General features: G+C 38.7%; 2 protein-coding genes across 3 annotated transcripts in view; one reads left to right on the top strand and one right to left on the bottom strand.

Moving 5' to 3' along the window:
* Positions 1-2,446, bottom strand: part of LOC124272168 (vacuolar protein sorting-associated protein 11 homolog) — a 29,930-nt gene extending 27,484 nt beyond the window's left edge. The window contains 4 exon segments of the mRNA XM_046707308.1: positions 612-662; positions 1,389-1,562; positions 1,993-2,067; positions 2,415-2,446. Coding sequence (XP_046563264.1) covers positions 612-662; positions 1,389-1,562; positions 1,993-2,067; positions 2,415-2,429 — 315 coding nt within the window. The 5' untranslated portion in view covers positions 2,430-2,446.
* Positions 2,447-4,291: 1,845 nt separating this feature from the next.
* On the top strand, positions 4,292-20,538 carry LOC124272167 (ELKS/Rab6-interacting/CAST family member 1-like). 2 transcript variants are annotated; one of them, XM_046707306.1, is made up of 12 exons: positions 4,292-4,408; positions 4,713-4,841; positions 7,833-7,944; positions 8,520-8,621; positions 9,097-9,175; positions 10,250-10,364; positions 10,603-10,787; positions 13,028-13,183; positions 14,416-14,577; positions 15,520-15,678; positions 18,094-18,261; positions 18,636-20,538. In XM_046707306.1, exons 1-12 carry the CDS (start codon positions 4,342-4,344, stop codon positions 18,855-18,857), a joined length of 1,656 nt encoding a protein of 551 aa, XP_046563262.1. In that variant the 5' UTR covers positions 4,292-4,341; the 3' UTR covers positions 18,858-20,538. The 2 variants fall into 2 exon arrangements, with proteins under 2 accessions (XP_046563262.1, XP_046563263.1); XM_046707307.1 differs by lacking the exon at positions 4,713-4,841.
* The last annotated feature ends 119 nt before the right edge of the window (positions 20,539-20,657 follow it).

Genomic DNA, 20,657 nt, shown 5'->3' with positions numbered 1-20,657 from the left:
TAGATAAAGCATGGTATTGAATATGAAGAAAATCTAGAGAACGGTTCTTGAGATAGCTTAACATGCAGGTAAAACGGTAAAGTCCCCTTGTGACCTTGAAATGAAGGTCAAGGTCACCAAACCTGACTTGGACCTTTCTTATACTATGATGAATCTAGGTACCAAATATGAAAAGAATCTAGTCAACGGTTCTTAAGATATTAGAATTTGGACGGAACGGAGCCTAATACTATATCCCCCTCTTCGCGCTAAAGGCGCGGCGGAGGATAACAAACTAACACATTAATTACTGCTGGTGACAATATATATGCAAGCCTGTTTAACTGACAGGTAACATGTATGGTAACATGTGTGTGCAAGAAATAGAGCTAAGACTGACATAAGTGACACCTGTCACTTAAGTAAAGAAATAGGATTAGTTCGAAAGCTACACATTCTGAGACAAATATCAGACACAACTCTGCATGGCAAATTTTAGTGCTTCATCTTATGGCTGGGCCACTGGTGCCACTTTTAGACAAACAAAAGTTCACATGACAATGTATCATATTATGTCAGTAGTATCAAAAACATTAAAAGAGTTCTGTTCAAATATTATGTTCATATCTTACCTTCTCTAAGTTCCATACTTTTATCAGTGGATTAACACCTTGTTCATCTTCCTGTAAAGCAGAGTCTTATGGTCACAGAACATAATGAGAAATATAAAACATGTATCAATATGCCGCAATATTTGTGTCAGTAAACAGATTTCTTGCCTCAAAACAATATAGATGCTGTGGCTGAATTTCAGAGTGAGTGAGTTTACTTTTACGCAGCATTCAGCAATATTCCAGCTATATGGCAGCTATAATTAAGTTTGGACCAGACAATCCAGTGATCAATAGCATGAGCATTGATCTACACAACGGGATACGATGACATGTGTCAACCAAGTCAGCGATCCTGACCACCCGATCCCATTAGTCGCCTCTTACGACAAGCATGGGTTACTGAAAGTGAAAATCAATTCTAACCCGGATCTTCACGGATGCTGAATTTCAGAGTACATGATACATGAAATAGAAGTCTCAGTGGGGAGTCGCTTTACTAAGGCAACGATGGCAACTAAACAGTTTTGCTGAATATGATTTAAACTGCTTCTACTGACACTGAATAGGGACTGACACTAGTGACAGAATCTTTCATGAAGTGAACTTAACAAACTAAGTTATCATTAAACAAATATGGCGTGATGACTAAAAAAGTCAGGGCTGAAATCATGTTAATTCATGGCAAAACAAAAAGAAAAAGATTGATAAACAATAGATCTGTGAAGCATATTGTGTGCTCTTCTGAAAGAGTATTTGTTAAAGAAAATATTTCAGTATTTCACGGAATTAACTTACCCCTATTGACACCATGATATTGTGCTGTTTCATTTGATGTAGATGGCTGACTCTAATTTCATAACCCTTGAAAGATGACATCTGAAGTTGTCTATTGATGAGGTAGATATTACCATCAAAATCACCAACAATGAGCTGGCCCCTGCCACTGGCACAGACAGATACATTTTTGTCCTGTAAATAGTGAAAAAAACAAAATCATTTTACCTATACATCATTCACTTTAATAAGGAAAAAATTAAGCGTACATGTGACAGCAAATGAATGTAGCACAAATTTTAATCATGAAAGAAAGTTATAATTAGACATTTAGGACTAGTAGTAACTGTTTAAATATGTTTAAATAGGGATGTTTGTTCTAAGGCTAGTTGTCTACAGTGTTGATATGTATATCTTCCTACAGAACCAACTATAATATAACACACAGAACATGCAGGGAAGACATTATAGGTAAACATTTGTCAGAACTTGTCAAGTGAGACATTGGATGTCCATCCTTATTTAACAGAACAGTACACCTGCATTGAAGCATATGACTGAAGACACGTTGAATCCAGTCCTAATATATAAATCATAAAAGCCAAAATCTATGCAATAAAATTACCTTGAGCTGATCAAAATACTGGTCTGTTTCTGGGTCTTTGACTGTTTCCTTCTCAAAGAAGTTGAACCTTCTCCACTGCAAATATGAAACGACATTAATGAGTAATCTAAAATATTTGAATTTATTCTATGATATGAGCTGACGCCGTACTAACTGCATGTACGTCAACCAATATATGGCGCAACTGCACTGGTTTTGGAATCAGCTGTCAGCTTTGTCTTTTATGGACAAGTGATATCGCTGATTCGCGTTTCCTGGTTCGATATTGACAATACCTCCTCCTCATTATCAGCTGTAGACACAATGACGCGCAAAACATGAAAACATCAAGCCATGAGGGATCAACAGAAGTGCGTAATCCTGATCACATAACTTATGTTGCTTTGGTTGTGTCGATATAATAATAAAGCGAAAACGCCTACCTGCAAGAAGGCCATGTTGACGACCTTCACCTTCTACGTATAAGTAGAGCTATCTACAGCCAAACTCGAAACCAAACTAAATATTTCTAAAATGCCAATCCTAGTTTCTTCTCGGCAGGCTAATTGTTATAGAAGATCTACAGTTTTTAATTCACTCTAGTAGCTGGCAAGCTAAGAATATCCTTTTATTCGAAAACAAACACCTTCGCTCTAAATCTTTAACTATTTTCACCACGACTAATCCCATTACAAATGGTCTTGATACGTTCAGCGACCAAGAAGAGTCATGTAATCCAGGATATGACGCATTAAGACCAGCCGACGAATGACTGAGCGTCATATTGCTAGTTCAGTGGATATTTCCTAGCAGAGAATACATTCCATTATCTTTGAAAAAATTATCAGCTCGCCGGGTTTCCAAGCTTCTGGCATCTAGAAAGGGTTTTGTAACAGTTTGCGAAAATGGCAGGAATCTGGCTTCCCCACATTCAGCATTTGACTGTACCATCCCAACGAAGGCAAATATCATTCCATCATCATCTGGAAATGTTATAGCCTCTGTGTTCTGACAGGAAGTGAGGGTATCGTCATGGTGAACTATCTTCCAGGTGGCCAGTCAATATATGGAAAATACCGGATGAAGGAATCTAAGAAATGGTGTGCTCTTTATCAGAACATTAAGTGTGCTAGAGTACCCAAATCTTGCTTGACGGCGGTATAGTGAGTGAGTGAGTTTAGTTTTACGCCGCTTTTAGCAATATTCCCGCAATATCATGGCGGGGGACACGACACATGGGCTTCAAACATTGTACTCATGTGGGGAATAGAACCCCGGTCTTCGGCGTGACGAACAGACGCTTTAACCATTAAGCTACCCACTGCACCTGACAGCGTTATAAGAATCGTACCAAAACACCGTATCATTATGCAATAGAGACGAGGTCATCCATTAAGTATCTTGCCGTTACTGAGAACAATATACTAGTGGCCACAAGTGAGGCTTTTATCTGCATCCACCTTATTCACCAGACCCCGTTAGACTTCCATCTGCCCCAAACATGGAACCTTTAACCTCGAACCCGTTTCGATTCAAATTATAACGCCAAACTGTAGTGAGTGGAATACACTTTGGGCAGACAAGAAAAGGACTGTCTCCAAACGAAAAGCACCTCTGTGGCCCGACACAAGACGGAATTCAAAGTCATCAATGTGACGATGTGCAATGTGGAGAAGATGAAGGAACATTTGGCCACACCGTCACTCAACGTTATGTCGAACTTAAAGTGTCAAACGTACGGTTGTGTCAAAGTAAAAGCTTGGCCTCTGCGTATTCTTTAATAAGTAACCGTTTTGTGGTTGTGTCGAACTTAGGATAAACCGAAGTATTTACGTAGTTGCTTCAACTTCGACACAAGAAGTTGAAAGAGTGAAACAATACCAAAAGTGCCATATTTGTGAGTTTAAGATTGCAAAACTTAGGATTTAAATGTATCAGAGAATTATAGAGGGGTGATAAATCGCCCCAGTCAGCTAAGGCATTAAAATTATATTGATAAATAAATATTGATATGCAACAGAAATATTTGAAAAAATCACCATCGCATTCGACAATCAAATATAATGCATGTCTATGAAAAATAACATTGACTACCAGATAAATAAGGTTAATCTTCCATATCGAATTCATCATGACCAACATACATAACCATACAAACAAAAGGGATTCCTAGACCCGCCAACTCTCCCGAGGTTATGTGGATTCTGTTCGTTCGGGTTCCTGAAGTAAGCAAATATAACGGCGATTTATGCGAATCGTTTCACGTTGCCAGCATAAGTCGCCGTACAAAGACTAGTTGTAAGGAAGGTATTACGTTCCGTTGCCGGTCAACGAGCGCCGCGTTTCAACTTGCTTCCTGTGTGGGAAAAGATGTCTCGAATTTCGTCAACATTTGGAAAACAGGCCGGATTACGGTCATCTGTGAGATCTTTGGGAGGTTTGTAGTATCATAAACAACTAATATATGCATTTTCGTGGAGTATGCATTGTTCATTTCTGCAAAAACAGAACATGTCATCTTGTATAAACAAAGACTTGTGAACAAGGCGGTGTCCTCGAGTCTGGAGCTTTGACAGGTGCTTTTCTCAATCGGATAAACTTGGAATCAGACAGTTTCTAAACCAGTTGGTTCTTTTTCACTTACTGACGACAGGAGATATATTCTGGTGCTTATTTTCTATCATCTTTACCAACTTTACATTCGTTACCACTTTACCACTTCATTTTACCAACATCTTTAGGGTCTAGCATAAACATGTCGAGAATATCGCAACCTCTTGGATCTCAAGGTCCTGCTGTTTATGATTGGAGCCGGAAACTTAGATCAAGGAGTCCATCTCCTTCAAGACTTTCAAATACTGAGTCAAAAGGTATGTTTTTTATCTAGAGTAGCATATGCATGTTAAAATAGTAGTTCACAGATACGTTTGGACAAACTCTATCACATTGTTTACTTTTTCTACCATGTCTACTGTTCAGTCTGTCTAGGTTGCTAAAATGGGCCTATGGCTTAATGGTAAATAGTCATAACATCTTTTTGCACTTTTTCTTAATATTCATAGGCATGACTGTTTCATGCACGATAACAGATTCATGCTACTTGAAATGTTTCAGGATTTAGCTAACAAATATGGAAAATATCACACATATATGAAAAATGCATGTCTGCTCACTGCACAATAAAGGGTGTACAAGAAGCCCAGTCATCTTAAAGGAGGCACGATTCACTGTGCAGGGTTCTTTCCTTTAGGCAGACCAGAAACATGTGATCATGGGTTTAAATACTTGCTCTGATGACATTCCTTGGTTTGTCAGTACCATTCGATTCCTCATCATGCTCATGATAATAACCTAAGTAGTAAACTTCTTAGGCTTGCACACAGGACATTCTTTCCATATGAAGCTGACTTGCTGTGATATAACAGCAATACTGTTGGTGTTTAATCCACCAATCACTGCAAGATACTGGTAACTGAAAGTAAACACTACCACGGTATAACATGGTATAAGGTGGTTTTCTTGATGTTATCATTCAGTTTTGTCACAGACTTCTGAAAATAACCATTTCATTAACCATGTTAACATGCTTTTTGTGTTTTTTCCCACAGTGCTCAAAACATGGGTAACATGGAAATGTCTAATGTTGTTTCACTCATGTACAACTTAAATTCTTAAAAGAAACCCTAGAATTTTGCCACCATGCCTTTCTTAGGCCATGTTTCCTTTCTTTTTGTTGTTAGTATAGTTCATGTCACATGGTAATTCTTGTTAAACATCGGGATCGAGTGGTCAGGCTCGCTGACTGGGTTGACACATGTCATCGCATCCCAATTGTGTAGATCAATGTTCATGCTGTTGATCCCTGGATTGTCTGGTCCAGACTTGATTATTTACAGACCGCCGCCATATAGCTGGAATATTGCTGAGTGCAGTGTGTCACTCAACTCACTCACTCACTCTTGTTAAACATAGATTATTGCTGTATAATATGTGCCTATTCCTATCATTGTTTCTTCCTGAACCACTGACACATAGAGAGCCTAGTCAAGTAAGGCATTGCAATTTGCAGTGCAGAGTTGAATACCTTTGGCACACAAGAAAACCTATGACTAGGGGTTCGGTTGCCCTGATAATGTTACTGGGTTTGTCAACACCATACTCATGGGTTTCACTGAAGTAGTCATGTCTAACACCTGCATCACTTCCCACTTTCCTACCACAAGCTGGCACGCCTTGATATAAATGGGATACTGTTCAAAGTGGCTGTAACCAAACTCACTCTTCAATGTCTGTTTCATGTATGACCCGTGAAGGTCCGGGCTAGAATGAACCTTCAGTAACCCATGCTTGTCGTAAGAGGTGACTAACAGGATTGGGTGGTCAGGCTCGCTGGCTTGGTTGACACATGTCATCGGTTCCTAATTGCGCAGGTCGATGCTCATGCTGTTGATCACTGGATTGTCTGGTCCAGACTTGATTATTTACAGAGCACCGCCATATAGCTGGAATATTGCTGAGTGCAGCGTAAAACTAAACTCACTCACTCACTGTTTGATGTATTATATGTTTGGTCTGATATTCTGATTCACCAATGCTGAACGCATGCAGACTGGCACCAGAAACATAATCAAAATGGGAAGGGGAAGGCTTTAACATGTCTATGCATTTATTTATGAAAGAGTTGATGGCAGTGAAACAGTAACAGAGGATATTTGATTCATCATAAGGCCAAAAAAAATAAATGTTATGGTTCCGATTTCCTACATTTCAGAACTAGGGTAGGTAGGTAGGGTTTTTGGGGTTTTTTGCAAAATATTTTTACATTACTCATCGAGTCATGTGTCAGAAAATAAATTTAATTTATTATGTGGTGAGTAAAATTGTTAGGCTCGGCGGGAATATTTAGGGTCGGTCGGGAAATCGGAACCACAAGCAGCTGAAGCTCTTTTTTTTTAGGCCTAATCATATGGCATTACCTATGTCAGTACACATAAACTATAACTATGTCATTGTACATGTGTACAGTGTTAGTATATAAATGTATATACCATAACATGTTTGTCATCTTTGTGACATATTGTCACATATATATTTTGCTTCCACAAATACTACTATGGTAACTTAGAGTAAGACAGTTTTGAAAGATTGCAAAATGTTTTCTGGAAGTTCTTGTCATACACAAACACCTGACATTATTGCTTTGGTCAATGTCAAAATTCAGTTTTCAAATTTAAATTAATTACTGTGCCCTTACCTTCCTGTGTCATGCAATCTGAAAATAATTCAACCGCAACAGTTTAAGCATTTATCATGTTTATATCTTCATGTTTACCATGTTTACCATGTTTACCATGTTTACTGTACCGACATGCCCTGTATGAAGAACATATTTCATGGGCAAAGGGTTCAAGTTTAGATACTACTAGTAGTCTGTTAGTATATGACTGATAAAATTCTCAAAGGACTACCAGTAGTTTTTTCTCCCAAAATTTAGTGATGTTATAAAATACTTAAGCTGTGGACTATGGTGTAGGGTCAAGAGAATTCTAGGAACAAAATTTTCAGCCCTTAATGCACGTAGCATGTTTTGGAGGATGCCATTTCTCAAAACTATTGATACCCACAGGTACATAGCAAACTCATTAAGCTATGACAAAGTAATATTTCATCAATTTCAGTTTGAATGTTTATATCTTACCAACTTCGTTGAACTTTTGATTCAGCTGATCATTTCCTTGCCAACCTGTTAAAGCAAATGATGAAGTGAATCAGAAGTTCAAAAGCTCTACCAGGTGTCAGGGCATGTTGGTGAGACTAGTTAATGGTATATGGTTGTCAAAGTGCACATGCTATTGTTCCAGGTGCCTATTTAACAGATGTACCCTCCAGGTCACCCAGCATGCTGAAGAAAGACAGTTCTGTGAACAATGCCATGCGGAAGAGCACAGGGAACTTGGCAGCAGCGTTTTCTGGGTTGGTTTCTTCAGTGTTCTGTTACAAGAAAACATTGTGTGTTTTGAATGCATAGTAAATTTACCTGTGGATTTAACCCTGTGAACAATGACAAACTTTACATGCAAACTGAAATTTATTATTTACAGCATCCACAGGGATGCAGCGAGAAAAGTCCAAATACTTTTTGTACAAATTCCAATCAAGTAACAATAAGTTATCACTGAGTTTGCAACTAGCTGGGTTATGGTATCATTTGCAATTTGATTACTGTAACAATGTGATGATCATGATACACAATACAATAACAGTATTAATAATAATATTTAAGTGTCTGGGACCCCCATTTTGTAGTCCAGGACCCCTGAAAATTAAGAATATGAGTCCCAGGGACCCTCAAATACAGGATTCGAGGTAAATCCCTGATTGAATGAAGTGGCATTGTTTGTATCTGGTGTTTTCGGTGTTGTCAATCTGGAAAAAAGTCCAGAAAACATATTTCTTTATCAAAATATCAGATAGTGCCTTTGCTAGGAATACATTGTTAAGGTATTGTTTTATAAACCAGTATAGCAGTAGATTATTGTATGTTGCAGAAAGGTAAACAAGAGCCACAGTGATCTGACTGGTATAGAAGCCGAGTACATCAAGAATCTCCAGCAACAGATCTACTTCCTGGAACTCGAAGCCAACTATCTATATCCTTGACAACTGTCTTAGTGTTTGGAATCTTGAACCACATATTTGGAATCTTTAACCATATTTTCAATATTTAATGTCATTAATATAAAATCATGGTGGTCATCAAAATGTCTGTGGTGATAATGACGTTCAATGTGTAAAGTGGCCATGTGTATCAGGGGTGGAAATAACTTTAAAATTGCTAGTGTACTCCGGTAGAGTGGCACACGTAAAATCACTTGCCCTGATAATTTTTCCACTATACTGTCCGTTTTCTTGTTGATTTTTAAATAAACAACATAATTAACATTGGAAATCAACTGGACACCGGTACAGTGTCATATACAAATTTGCTTACCCGACAGAAAAAAACACTGGACTCGGACGTCGGGCAATGGGTTATTTCCACCCCTGTGTATTGAAGAACATAGTGTATGCCAGGATCTGGTGATGATGATGATGTTCAGTGTGTTTTCCTTGACTCCTGAGTACACGAAACCAGACAAAGAAGGCAACAGACATGCATCCTCAAATGACTGCTGAAGCTGAACACATGCTCACCAAACTGAGGGTATGTTTTTAATGTTTTGGCGTTCCCCAATTTTACTCCAGTTAGGTGCTCAATATTCTTTGAACCAGTTGTCCGAAATTTAATTCCAGAATATCGTAATATGAAAGTGGTAGCATTTCATTAATCAGAATCTGACAGAACAAAACTTGTTGTGAATGGTATGTGGAATACTGTTTAGATATATTTTATCATTATATGATTTCCTATTTAACTGAAATCATTTTTGTGTTAACAAAGCGGACACATGTTCAATGTTGCCTGAGCCATTCCTGTCTTGACATGAACCAGTAATTACTGGTTTGAGTAGTATAATATGACTTAGCAGGGGTGGAAATAACTTTAAAATTGCTAGTGTACTCCGGAACAGTGGCACATGTAAAATCACTTGCCCTGATACTTTTTCCACTATACCGGCCGTTTTCTTGTTGATTTTTTAATGGGCCTTATATCACTTTACCAATGGGCCTTATATCACTTTACCAATGGGCCTTATATCACTTTAAAAATGGGCCTTATATCACTTTACCAATGGGCCTTATATCACTTTACCAATGGGCCTTATATCACTTTACCAATGGGCTTTATCTCACTTTACCAATGGGCCTTATATCACTTTACCAATGGGCCTTATATCACTTTACCAATGGGCCTTATATCAATTTACCAATGGGCCTTATATCACTTTAAAATGGGGCCTTATATCACTTTACCAATGGGCCTTATATCACTTTACCAATGGGCCTTTATCATCTTTACCAATGGGCCTTATATCACTTTACTGATGGACCTTATATCACTTTACCAATGGGCTTTACACTTACCAATGGGCCTTATATCACTTTACCAATGGGCCTTATATCACTTTACCAATGGACCTTATATCACTTTACCAATGGGCCTTATATCACTTTACCAATGGGCCTTATATCACTTTACCAATGGGCCTTATATCACTTTACCAATGGGCCTTATATCACTTTACTGATGGACCTTATATCACTTTACCAATGGGCTTTATATCACTTTACCAATGAGCCTTATATCACTTTACCAATGCTCATCTTGTGTGTGCAGCAAATGCAGTCGGAGATGGATGGTATGCACACTGAGATGAGGCACAGGGAATCTGGGATGGCCGTGGCTAATGCTGAGAAAGAGAAACTTGAAGAACAACAGATGAATGAGAGAGGTACAGACTTTAAATGATATGAAATGCTTTCAAACCAAGACCAGTTGAACACAACAACTTATCTGCCCCTTCAGTCAGTATTGCCATTGGAACCAGTGCCCTTTGTCAGACCTTGACCAGCCACATCAGTGGTAGATAGTATGGGCATCAATCTATGTTCTTGTCAGGCTATGTCCTCCCACCTTGCCAGATGAACCATCAGATTTTATTGATAAATTGTGCCCATCTTGATTTTCAGACACATGGCAGCGAGAAAAGCGCTTGCTGACAGATGAGCTTATCACATTCAAGAAGGAGAAAGATCGCTGCCAGAGAGAGGTGTCTCGGAAGGACACACAGCTTCTGGAGGCAAAGTCAGAAGTAGACAAAAGTGCTTCTGCCATTAGGAATGCAGAGCTTCAGATTACAACTCTAAAGAGCCAGGTTGGTAGCTATGAATAGTCGGTTTTAGTAATAATCCAGCAATATCACAGCAGAAGGGGACACCAGAAGTGGGCTTTACATATTGCACCTGTGTGGGATATCTAGCCCACACCTTTGGTGTAACATTCAAACATTTTAACAGTGAGGCTAACCCACCATTCACCACCTCATTAACTACTCTACTCTTGGATGTAACTTTACATGTGACAATCACATCAACCTTCAGTATGGAGAAACCAACAATCATGAGGGAAGAAGATAAATCACTTTGTGGATATATTTCTCAGTCCAAATTGAACTAAATGTTAAACTTTTCATTTGTTTGATTATGCTTATTGCTCCCCGCCGCAATGCGGAACGGGGAACTATGTATTCAGCGGCGTCCCTCCGTACGTACATCCCGATTCTTGTTAACGTGATATCTCATGAACTGTTGTACCCAAAGTCTTCAAATTTGGTGACAGCATACATTGGGGGATTACGCAGACACCAGTTGATTTTGGGTGACCTTGACCTTATCTTCAAGGTCACCACAATACTTTGACCGCTTTTTAAAGGCGATATCTCATAAAACATTGCACCCAATGTTTTCAAGTATGTTGACAGCCTACATTGGGTGATTATGCAGACACCAGTCATTTTCAGGCATCTTGTATGTGACCCCAAAATAAAAAGTAGTAAATATAGATATTCCATTCTTTAGCGGCGGGGGACATTGCCATATCAGTGGCAAACACTTGTTTTCCTTTGACTTTATGGACAGTTTGACAAAACCTCTAAAAATGACATTAAAAACCTCCTCGGATTATATCGCACTTATGTTAGAGATACATAGAGGCTACTTATACTCAAAATTCAGTGAATGTTTGTCCATTCTGGTTCTTTCTGTGTACATGTGTTTATCATGCACTTCATGTGTATTTAGTTTCACCAAACTACGATCTCAAGGTTATAAGAATGTTGTGAAGAATGTAAAGTGAGACCAAGAACAAATCTATCTTCAGTCACTTATCATTTTTATTTCCCCAGCATGTAATGCGGGGGGATATAGTCGACACTTTGTCCGTCTGTCCATCCGTAATCACTTTGTTTCCGGAGCATAACTCAACAAAAATTGGTAGATATATCAAACAGAACCTAAGGTGGTGCCTTTTGGTGTTTACAGATTTTTGTCATTTTTCTTTTTCTTTGTTTCCATGGAACTTAGACTCAAAAGGGAGGGGTGATCTTTGTTTCCGGAGCACAACTCGAAAACCGTTCAATATCTTTCTTCAAGACTTGGTAGATTTTTATAAACCTCCAGTGACGTCACTCTAATGTCTCGCCAGGTTCTCCTTTTACCAAGTAAAGATATCCCGTGGATTTTCTACAGAATTGCCCACATCCCGGGTATTTTCTGAGGAATAGCCCTTGACTTGAATTATTACTTGCTTTGAAGATTGATCTAACTTCGTCTTGCTATCACTGAAATTGATCGTAAAATATCACATTATTGAAAACTTCCAATGTGCAGTGCCTGCTTACTAGCTTGGCGGTTTTATCCACTAAGCTACGAAAGATGAACCATGTGTTCCTCACAAGATGGGTACTGCGGGCAGCGCACGTGCAGGACACGGGTAGCGCGTGCAAGAGTGCGTGCATGTGTAAGGCAAGGTGTCGGCTGCCAGTCGCATCCCAGTTGATTTCAACAGTAAATACCAAATATCAAATTTATATCTAAAAAATATCTTCGGTCGGTTCATAAGTTGTATCAAAACCACGGAGTAGGTTTTGTTTAAAAATGAAAACCCTTGGCCACGGGAAATTGGGTTGGGGCCTTCGCCCTCCCAATTCCCTCTGCCGCCATACATTTTCAAAATCTTTCGGAGTCGGTTTTGCTCATTTACATGAAACATAAGCTAAAGTGGTGCCTTTTGCTATTTGCAGATTTTTGGCATTTATATTTTTCATGATTTCCATGGAAACGATTTGGACTTCGTGAAAAAAATCAAGTTGGACTTTAAGTAACTGTCAGTTGATGTGTTTATGGGGGCCAGGGGGATTTGTCATCTTCGGATGACTGTTGTTTATCTTAACAATAAGGACTAAAGTTTTATGATACACAAAAATGCAGTGTGGATTGGTTGGTTGTTTAATGCCGCACTCAGCAACATTCCAGCTATACTGCGGTGCAGTGATGAGTGCACTGTGACATATGTAGCGTGTGCTGTACTGATGGCTGTTTGTTCTCCCTAATGCAGCTAGATCAGCGAGTAGAGCAGCACAAGCTGACACAGCTCAACCTAGAGGAAAAGAGGTCTGAGCTGCTGACAGTGGAGACACAACTCCGGGAGTTGGAGGAGAAGTACTACAGCAGCACAATCACGATACAAGACAAGGTCACACAGGACCTTCGGGTAGGTCACAATACAAGACAAGGTCAAACTGGACCTTTATGAAGGTCACAATAAAGGGCAAGGTCACACAACCTCAAAGTAGGTTACATGACAATGTCAAACTGGACCTTTTGGTAGGTCAAAATACAAGACAAGGTCAAACTGGACCTTTTGGTAGGTCACAATACATGACATGGTCAAACTGGACCTTTTGGTAAGTCACAATACAAGACAAGGTCAAACTGGACCTTTTTGAAGGTCACAATACATGACACGGTCAAACTGGACCTTTATGAAGGTCACAATACAAGACAAGGTCAAACTGGACCTTTATGAAGGTCACAATAAAGGGCAAGGTCACACAACATCAAAGTAGGTTACACGACAATGTCAAACTGGACTTTTTGGTAGGTCACAATACAAGACAAGGTCAAACTGGACCTTTTTGAAGGTCACAATACATGACAAGGTCAAACTGGACCTTTTGGTAGGTCACAATACAAGACAAGGTCAAACTGGACCTTTTTGAAGGTCACAATACATGACACGGTCAAACTGGACCTTTATGAAGGTCACAATACAAGACAAGGTCAAACTGGACCTTTATGAAGGTCACAATAAAGGGCAAGGTCACACAACCTCAAAGTAGGTTACATGACAATGTCAAACTGGACCTTTTTGAAGGTCACAATACAAGACAAGGTCAAACTGGACCTTTTTGAAGGTCACAATACATGACAAGGTCAAACTGGACCTTTTGGTAGGTCACAATACAAGACAAGGTCAAACTGGACCTTTTTGAAGGTCACAATACATGACACGGTCAAACTGGACCTTTATGAAGGTCACAATACAAGACAAGGTCAAACTGGACCTTTTTGAAGGTCACAATAAAGGGCAAGGTCACACAGGCCATCTTGGTAGGTCACAATACAAGAAAGGGTCACACAGGACGTCATTAGTAGGTCACAACATTGCATGCACGTAATGATTTTCTTCATTCTATCACAAGAGTCTGACAAAGACATCTCAAGGCTTCAATTATTCTTGATATTTTGTTTGATGTTGGTATAGTGGTATCACTCAGACACCTATATCCATGTCTTGGAGTCTCCAGAAGCATAATCAAGCGTCCACAGGACTCACAAATAGAAAGCGGACGGCTTACTTATTCATCCCATTTCTAGTTTCCTTGGCACCATTCATCATTATATCGTCAGGACATGTCATCAATGAGTTTTGGATCGTTCCAGGATGAGATCCGCTACCTGAGACAGAAGCTGAAGGAGACAGAGCTAGCGGCAGAGAAAGACCGCTACCTGCGCGACAAGGTATCAGAAGACAGTTCCCACCTGGTGAAGGAGAACGCCATGCTCAACCAGCAGATCTCAGAGTTACAAAAACAGATGGAAAGGGTAAGATGCTGTGTGGTGTCTCACTACAAGGGCTTCAACATATAGTTATTATATAGAATGGTATAATATAATGGGAATCAGTACAATTCACTTAAGCAAATAATGGAGAAAAAGTACAGAGGTATATTTACCATGTTAAACATTCTTCATAGGGCAATGCAAGATAGAAAGGATAGGAGTTTGAATTGAACTTTCATTCAGGCCCCAAATCAGAAATTAAAGGGGAGATAACTCAACTATTTTTGTCTCAACATGTGTTCGCAGACGTTAATGATAAGTGGTTTTATCTGAACACAATTTCCCATCAATGAAGTTGAGAAATAGGTCGAAATGTTGATTGTCTGTCATGTATCCTTTGACACTGTGTACTCAAATTCAGGGTGTTGTTATACAAATCAATCTGACCTTAAGGTAACATAGACTTACTGCGGTCATAGCACCAAGGTTGTTTTATACAGTGGCGTCTCAGGTTTTGTGACCTGAGTTGTCTTCCTATTTTCTTCTACCCATAAGAGCTGTAGTAGGTACCACAGGTGTTAATATGGATATCTTGTTGCTTTTCAAGACATGAAATAGAGTGTCCTTCTTCAGATTCTGGGGGGGGATGGGGTAGCTTAGTGGTCAATGCGTCACTCGTCACGCTGAAAACCCGGGTTCGATTCCCAACATAGGTTCATTGTGTGAAACCCATATCTGGTTTCCCCCGTCATGATATGGGTGGAATATTGCTAAAAGCAGCGTAAATCTAAACTCACTCACTCACTCACTCACTCTTCAGATTCTAGGTGCATAATAGTTGCGAAAGTCAAAGTATTATGTCTATTCATACCTTTATCTTGCATTACATTTGGCACATCACTCTTACAAACAAAGTTCTAACTGGAAATAAATATGATGATCAAAAAGCATTTATGTAATGTTTCATCATTGCTGGTGTTGTAGGAACGTGGCTTGAGGGAAAGCAACGACCAACGTCATTCTGATAACATTGCGGAACTTGTGAATAGTCGCGACAAGGAGAAACAACTACAGTTTGAAAGAGAACAGCTGCGGGAACAACTGCGACGAGAGTCTGAGAAGGGTCAGCATTACTTGGAAGAGGTAAGACATAGTGCAGAATCAGACCTTTTACTCCAGTATGGTTCCTCTTTCGTGAAGATTTGACAAAGCTTGAATCATTGTTTATAGGAGGTAAAATAAGGTAAAATTTGAGATTGACAAATAGCGCCAAGGTGTCTGATTCTTGGCTTGAATTAAATAAGCACTCAGAGCAGTGTATCAAATGTCTGTATCTTGAAAAATATAATCAAGGGACAGTTCTGAATGGAAGTAATAAAGGCTGTGATATTTTGTTGGGTGTTTCTGCTGATAATTTAGAGACCCTTGTCTTTCTGAGCACTATGGTATCTACATGAAACAGCTAGGAATATTTGTAGTTTGTCTATATTTTGTTTTGTTAACATCTCAAGATGATAACAAATGAAATCAAACATTTTTAGAAAGCTTTCATTTAGATCTGGCTAGCTATTCTCAAAACATTCGTAGCTCCAAGAACTTCTTAAGCCCATTCTTAACGCATTGGCTATGATCAAAGTTAAGAATTCTTAGGGCTTCAAATGTTTCGAGAATAAGTGCCCTGGCAGTCAAATTATGCTCAGATTTCCTGATTATGACCAGATACTTAGCACAGAAGGACAAGGGTTGCATACATTATCTGAGGCATGCGTGGTTAAGTTGTCTGGAGCACTGCTATTCCATTGTCAGAAGTTTAGGCTTTCAGGGAGTTAAGTAGAGTCCGAATAGATATGGTGGACACGGTTTGAATATGTTTATAGGGTCGTCTGACTGGACGTCACCAAAGTGGTGAATGTCTGGGGTATTCATCATTCAGGGCTTTTTTCCCACATTGAGCTGATGCCCATGATTTGTTAAGTAAAATACTGTTCAAAGAGTTAATATTAATCTCTCATCTTTGTATGAACTATATTGTTATGGTAGGATGTGCCAACTCACACTACATGCACCACATCAGACTGTGGTTTTCCTGTTTCTAACAAAATTCACTCTTAGGATTCCAAACAGGAATATTGGTTGTAAGAGGCAACTAATGGTTTGGGTGGTCAGGCGAGGTACCTTGGTTGATTTCGGTATACCCCAATTGTGTAGATCGATGCTCATTATATCAGTCACTCTATTGTCTGGTCTGGATTCGATAATTTACAGACCACTAGCAAACTGGATTAGTTTTGAGTGCAGCAAGAAACAACAAACAAATTTCACACGATTACATTTGCTATTAATTGCTACAACTACAATCAAAACTCCCTCTTATGGGTATTTTTGAGATTCTAAAACACATTTCAGAAAATGCCTTTCAAAATACCTCTTTTTTTTCTGCGTTTCTAAACTAAAAACATAATACAGTCAAGCTCTCGTTAATCCGACACTTGTGGTTGCAGAGAAATATGTCGGATTAACGAAAATGTCGGATTAATGAAAATGTCGGATTAATGTATTTGTGTGAAAATATCAATGTTTACTAAATGTCATGATCGTCATACTGTTGCATGCATATCAGAAATGGTAGATCTAGTTATCTTCATCGTATGTAAAAATATTCACAGAAATAAAAAATACTAACAATACATACTTGTTTTCATTTATTAACATTCATAGATGGCATAACATACATATACAATCACATAAACGAACAGTTTCATATCTATTTCAGGCGTGTATCATAACATATATAATTTATAACCTGAAAAAATCTTTGATGGTCATTAACATCAAACACATCTAAGTGGTGTGTCAGAAATGTTTGCAAAGTGTTCAACGATGTTTTGGCCTCAGATAGCTTGAAGCATGTCAGATACGGTTGATCGTCCAATCTTCACATCAAACTTCTGCTCAGCAAAAGTGATGACTTCTTGTTGTGTTGTCTGGGGTTTGTCTTTCTTCAAAAGGGGATTTCTTTCTTGATCAATGGCGTAACTTCTACAAGGGGTCGCTTAGCAGGTGGTGTACTCGTGACCAATATCTTGTGATGAAAACTCATGTCGGTTGTATCATAAACATTTTATACAGCTCGCTCCACTGTTATTTCTTGATTAAATCGTCTCAATTAATTATCCTGTGTTCCTAATTAACAAGTTTGATGTTCACTGACGCCGCTGTCAAGCAGCCAGTAAGGCACACGCTAATTATCACTCACGTGTGATTGTTTGTATACGGTCGGATCATCCGACCGGCTGTGTTGATTGTCGGATTAACGAATGTTTTTACACTGTATTTACAATAATCAGCTGCTAGATTGGTGTGTCGGAGTCGAAATGCGAGAATGTCGGATTAACGAGAGTAATTATCACTGTTTTAAATGGTTCCCTAATTTTGGTCGGATTAACGTGATTGTCGGATTAATGAGTGTCGGATTAACGAGAGCTGACTGTAGTTAGTATTCTCATCTCAGATTTATTGAAGTTATATTTCTGATATGCTGGTAATCTTTTGTAACAGCTCACAAAGAAAGAAACAACACATAGCAGCACTGAGCATCAACTGACCTCAGCCCAAAACCGTATGGGAGAGCTGGAGGGCATGCAGGTGGCTGCTGATGCTGAGAACACCCAGCTGAGACGAGACAAACTGCTGCTTGTGGACCATGTGGCTGACCTTCAGGCCAAGGTAAAGTCAGGGAGGGAGCGGCATGGTTTAACGGTCTTTTAACAATATTCCAGCAATATCAAGGCGGGCTTGCCAGAAATAGGCTTCACACATTTTTCCCATGCGGGGAATCGAACCCAGATCTTCAGCATGACGACACTACGGGTTTTTTTAACCAGTCACTTGCCCATGGTGTTGATCACTGGATTGTCTGGTCCAGACTCGATTATTTACCGACTGCCACCATATAGCTGGAATTTTGCTGAGTGCGGCGTTAAACAAATTCCAAACCATAATCCTATGTTTCCTTCCAATTTTTATCCCCTTGATATGGTTTAAGTCGCACTGTGCTTTAAACAAATGTTCACTCATTCACCTCCCACCTTCTGTTACAGCTGGAGATGAAGGACCGGGAGGTGCTGCAGCTGCAACATGAAATCGTATCAATGGAAGCTCGTCTCAACGAGTTCGAAAGTGACAACAACCTGGAGCATACTGTACAGAGTCAGAAGTGGGAGGAGTTCGGGCGGCTAGCCGAGAGTATGCGAACACTGTCTCACACTATGGCAGCACAGTCCGTCACCCCACGCTCCAGTACCAAGATACTCCGATACTGAAGCTCAGCACACAACGACATATACAACACTATATTACTCTGCCAATTATAGTCTGTATGAAGAGTCTTCTTATGGCGTTATGCATCTTGACAGTATAAATGAGGCATTATTTTGAATTATGAATGAAGGAATGAAATAGAGTATTTTCTTATAAAGTGAACATACATTTGTTGAATGTTAAGTATTTCTTGATCATGTTTATATGCCCATTTGAGTGTATGATCTTATTATTGTTGATTTAATGTTATGTGTATATGGACAACTGTAAGTCTTTTGGCAACTTAAGGGTGTCTGCTGTTATACTTGTGTTTAAATTTTAGTGACTCAAAAAGTCCTGAAGCTTAGTTCTGTTGTGACATTTTTAACTGCCAACACTATGGAATGCAGCCAGCTTGTTAGACATCTGATTGAACAAGTTTCAAAAGATTCAGTATTTCTGTTACCAAGTAGTAATGCCTCAGAATTGATATTGTGTTTATTTGAACACTTATCATTGGAATAACTATAAGTAGAATAACCATCTGTTATAATTCCATCCTTGAAAAAGTTAAATACATTCTTTCAGACCAATGGACATAGTGATACCTCTTTATTTTATAAAAACAATGAAATATTACCTCATGTCAACTGTTTATTGTTTTACTCTGAAATGTTGTTTCTAGTTGAACTGGAAATGTTTAATCATTTTCTTACATTTGAAAATGTCTCAGAGAAACCCTGTGTAATTGAGATTACCAAATTTATGGAATCATGGGTACTCAGTTATCTCCCTTAAAATATACATGTATGTCTCTATTTTCCAGTAAACAATGTGTTGATATTCCAAGATTCCAGATGCTTTTACCGGTAGTCAGGTTCTGTCTCAGTTAAATTTTATTTAACTGCATATTTTGCAAATTCCTGTCTTTAAGTTTACTGTGATAAAAAGGTCTGCTTGAATGAAAAAATCAAAGATAGAAAAGATTGGCATGTTTGTGTTAAGTCAGCATTTTCTGTACCAAAGATAATCCACTTGATGTCAGAAAGATAGCCAACAATCAGTGCATGTAAACCATAACTGTCCTGTACGCTCTACTGCTAGGCAACATCCACTAATGTAATTATTTGATTTTTTAATATATCATTTTTACATTTTTAGTTAAATGAAGCTCAATACAAGAGAGAGCATTCACTGATAATGTGTATTTTCAGCTGTTCGTTTGAGGTTTATGGGCCAGCTTGTTAGAAAAAACAAACTAGTGACACATGTTCTGGGAATGTTCTCTTACAGTTCTTAGTTGCAGACATGCTCTGTTTTAGTTTCTTTCTTGGTTATTATAATCAGATGTTCCTGTCCACTGTTGTTTGTATTCAGTATCCGTCCATTATTTTTATTTATTCCAATCTCTGTGATTTTGCTCGATATTACATTTTTATTTCATTCAGTCTAGGTGTTACTCAAATATTTATCTACACTCTCTACTTTGTAACCGAATGCCATGACCATAGAAGTGAATATACTTCTTTGAACTTAGTGGTTTTTCGAGCATGATAGAATCCGTAGTCTATGGATAAATCCTATATATTTGTTGTAATTAATATAACATTAGTGCGGTATTCATTGTATTAAGATGTAGATTTAATTTACAATCTAATACTGATTCCAGATATTCGATGTAATGAATAAAAAGCATCATAACAATCCATGACTTTCATTTCAACGTCAGCAAGAATATCAAGGTAGTCATGATTATTTGTCACTACTATCGTGACAGCAGTGGTCTTACCATGGTCATGTTTGTAGAAACAGTTGAAACTATG

This window comes from Haliotis rubra, unplaced genomic scaffold (assembly GCF_003918875.1).
Source record: "Haliotis rubra isolate DU_JTF1 unplaced genomic scaffold, ASM391887v1 Scf167, whole genome shotgun sequence".
NCBI lineage: Eukaryota > Metazoa > Mollusca > Gastropoda > Lepetellida > Haliotidae > Haliotis > Haliotis rubra.
The sequence above is the reverse complement of the archived record's forward strand: the minus strand, read 5'-3'. Positions and strand labels throughout refer to the sequence as shown.

Coding starts and splice junctions, on each gene's coding strand:
- LOC124272167 (XM_046707306.1), top strand. CDS start 4,342: ATGTCTCGAATTTCGTCAACATTTGGAAAACAGGCCGGATTACGGTCA. Junction 7,945..8,519: donor TTGGCAGCAGCGTTTTCTGG/GTTGGTTTCTTC, acceptor TGTATGTTGCAG/AAAGGTAAACAAGAGCCACA. Junction 9,176..10,249: donor ACATGCTCACCAAACTGAGG/GTATGTTTTTAA, acceptor TTGTGTGTGCAG/CAAATGCAGTCGGAGATGGA.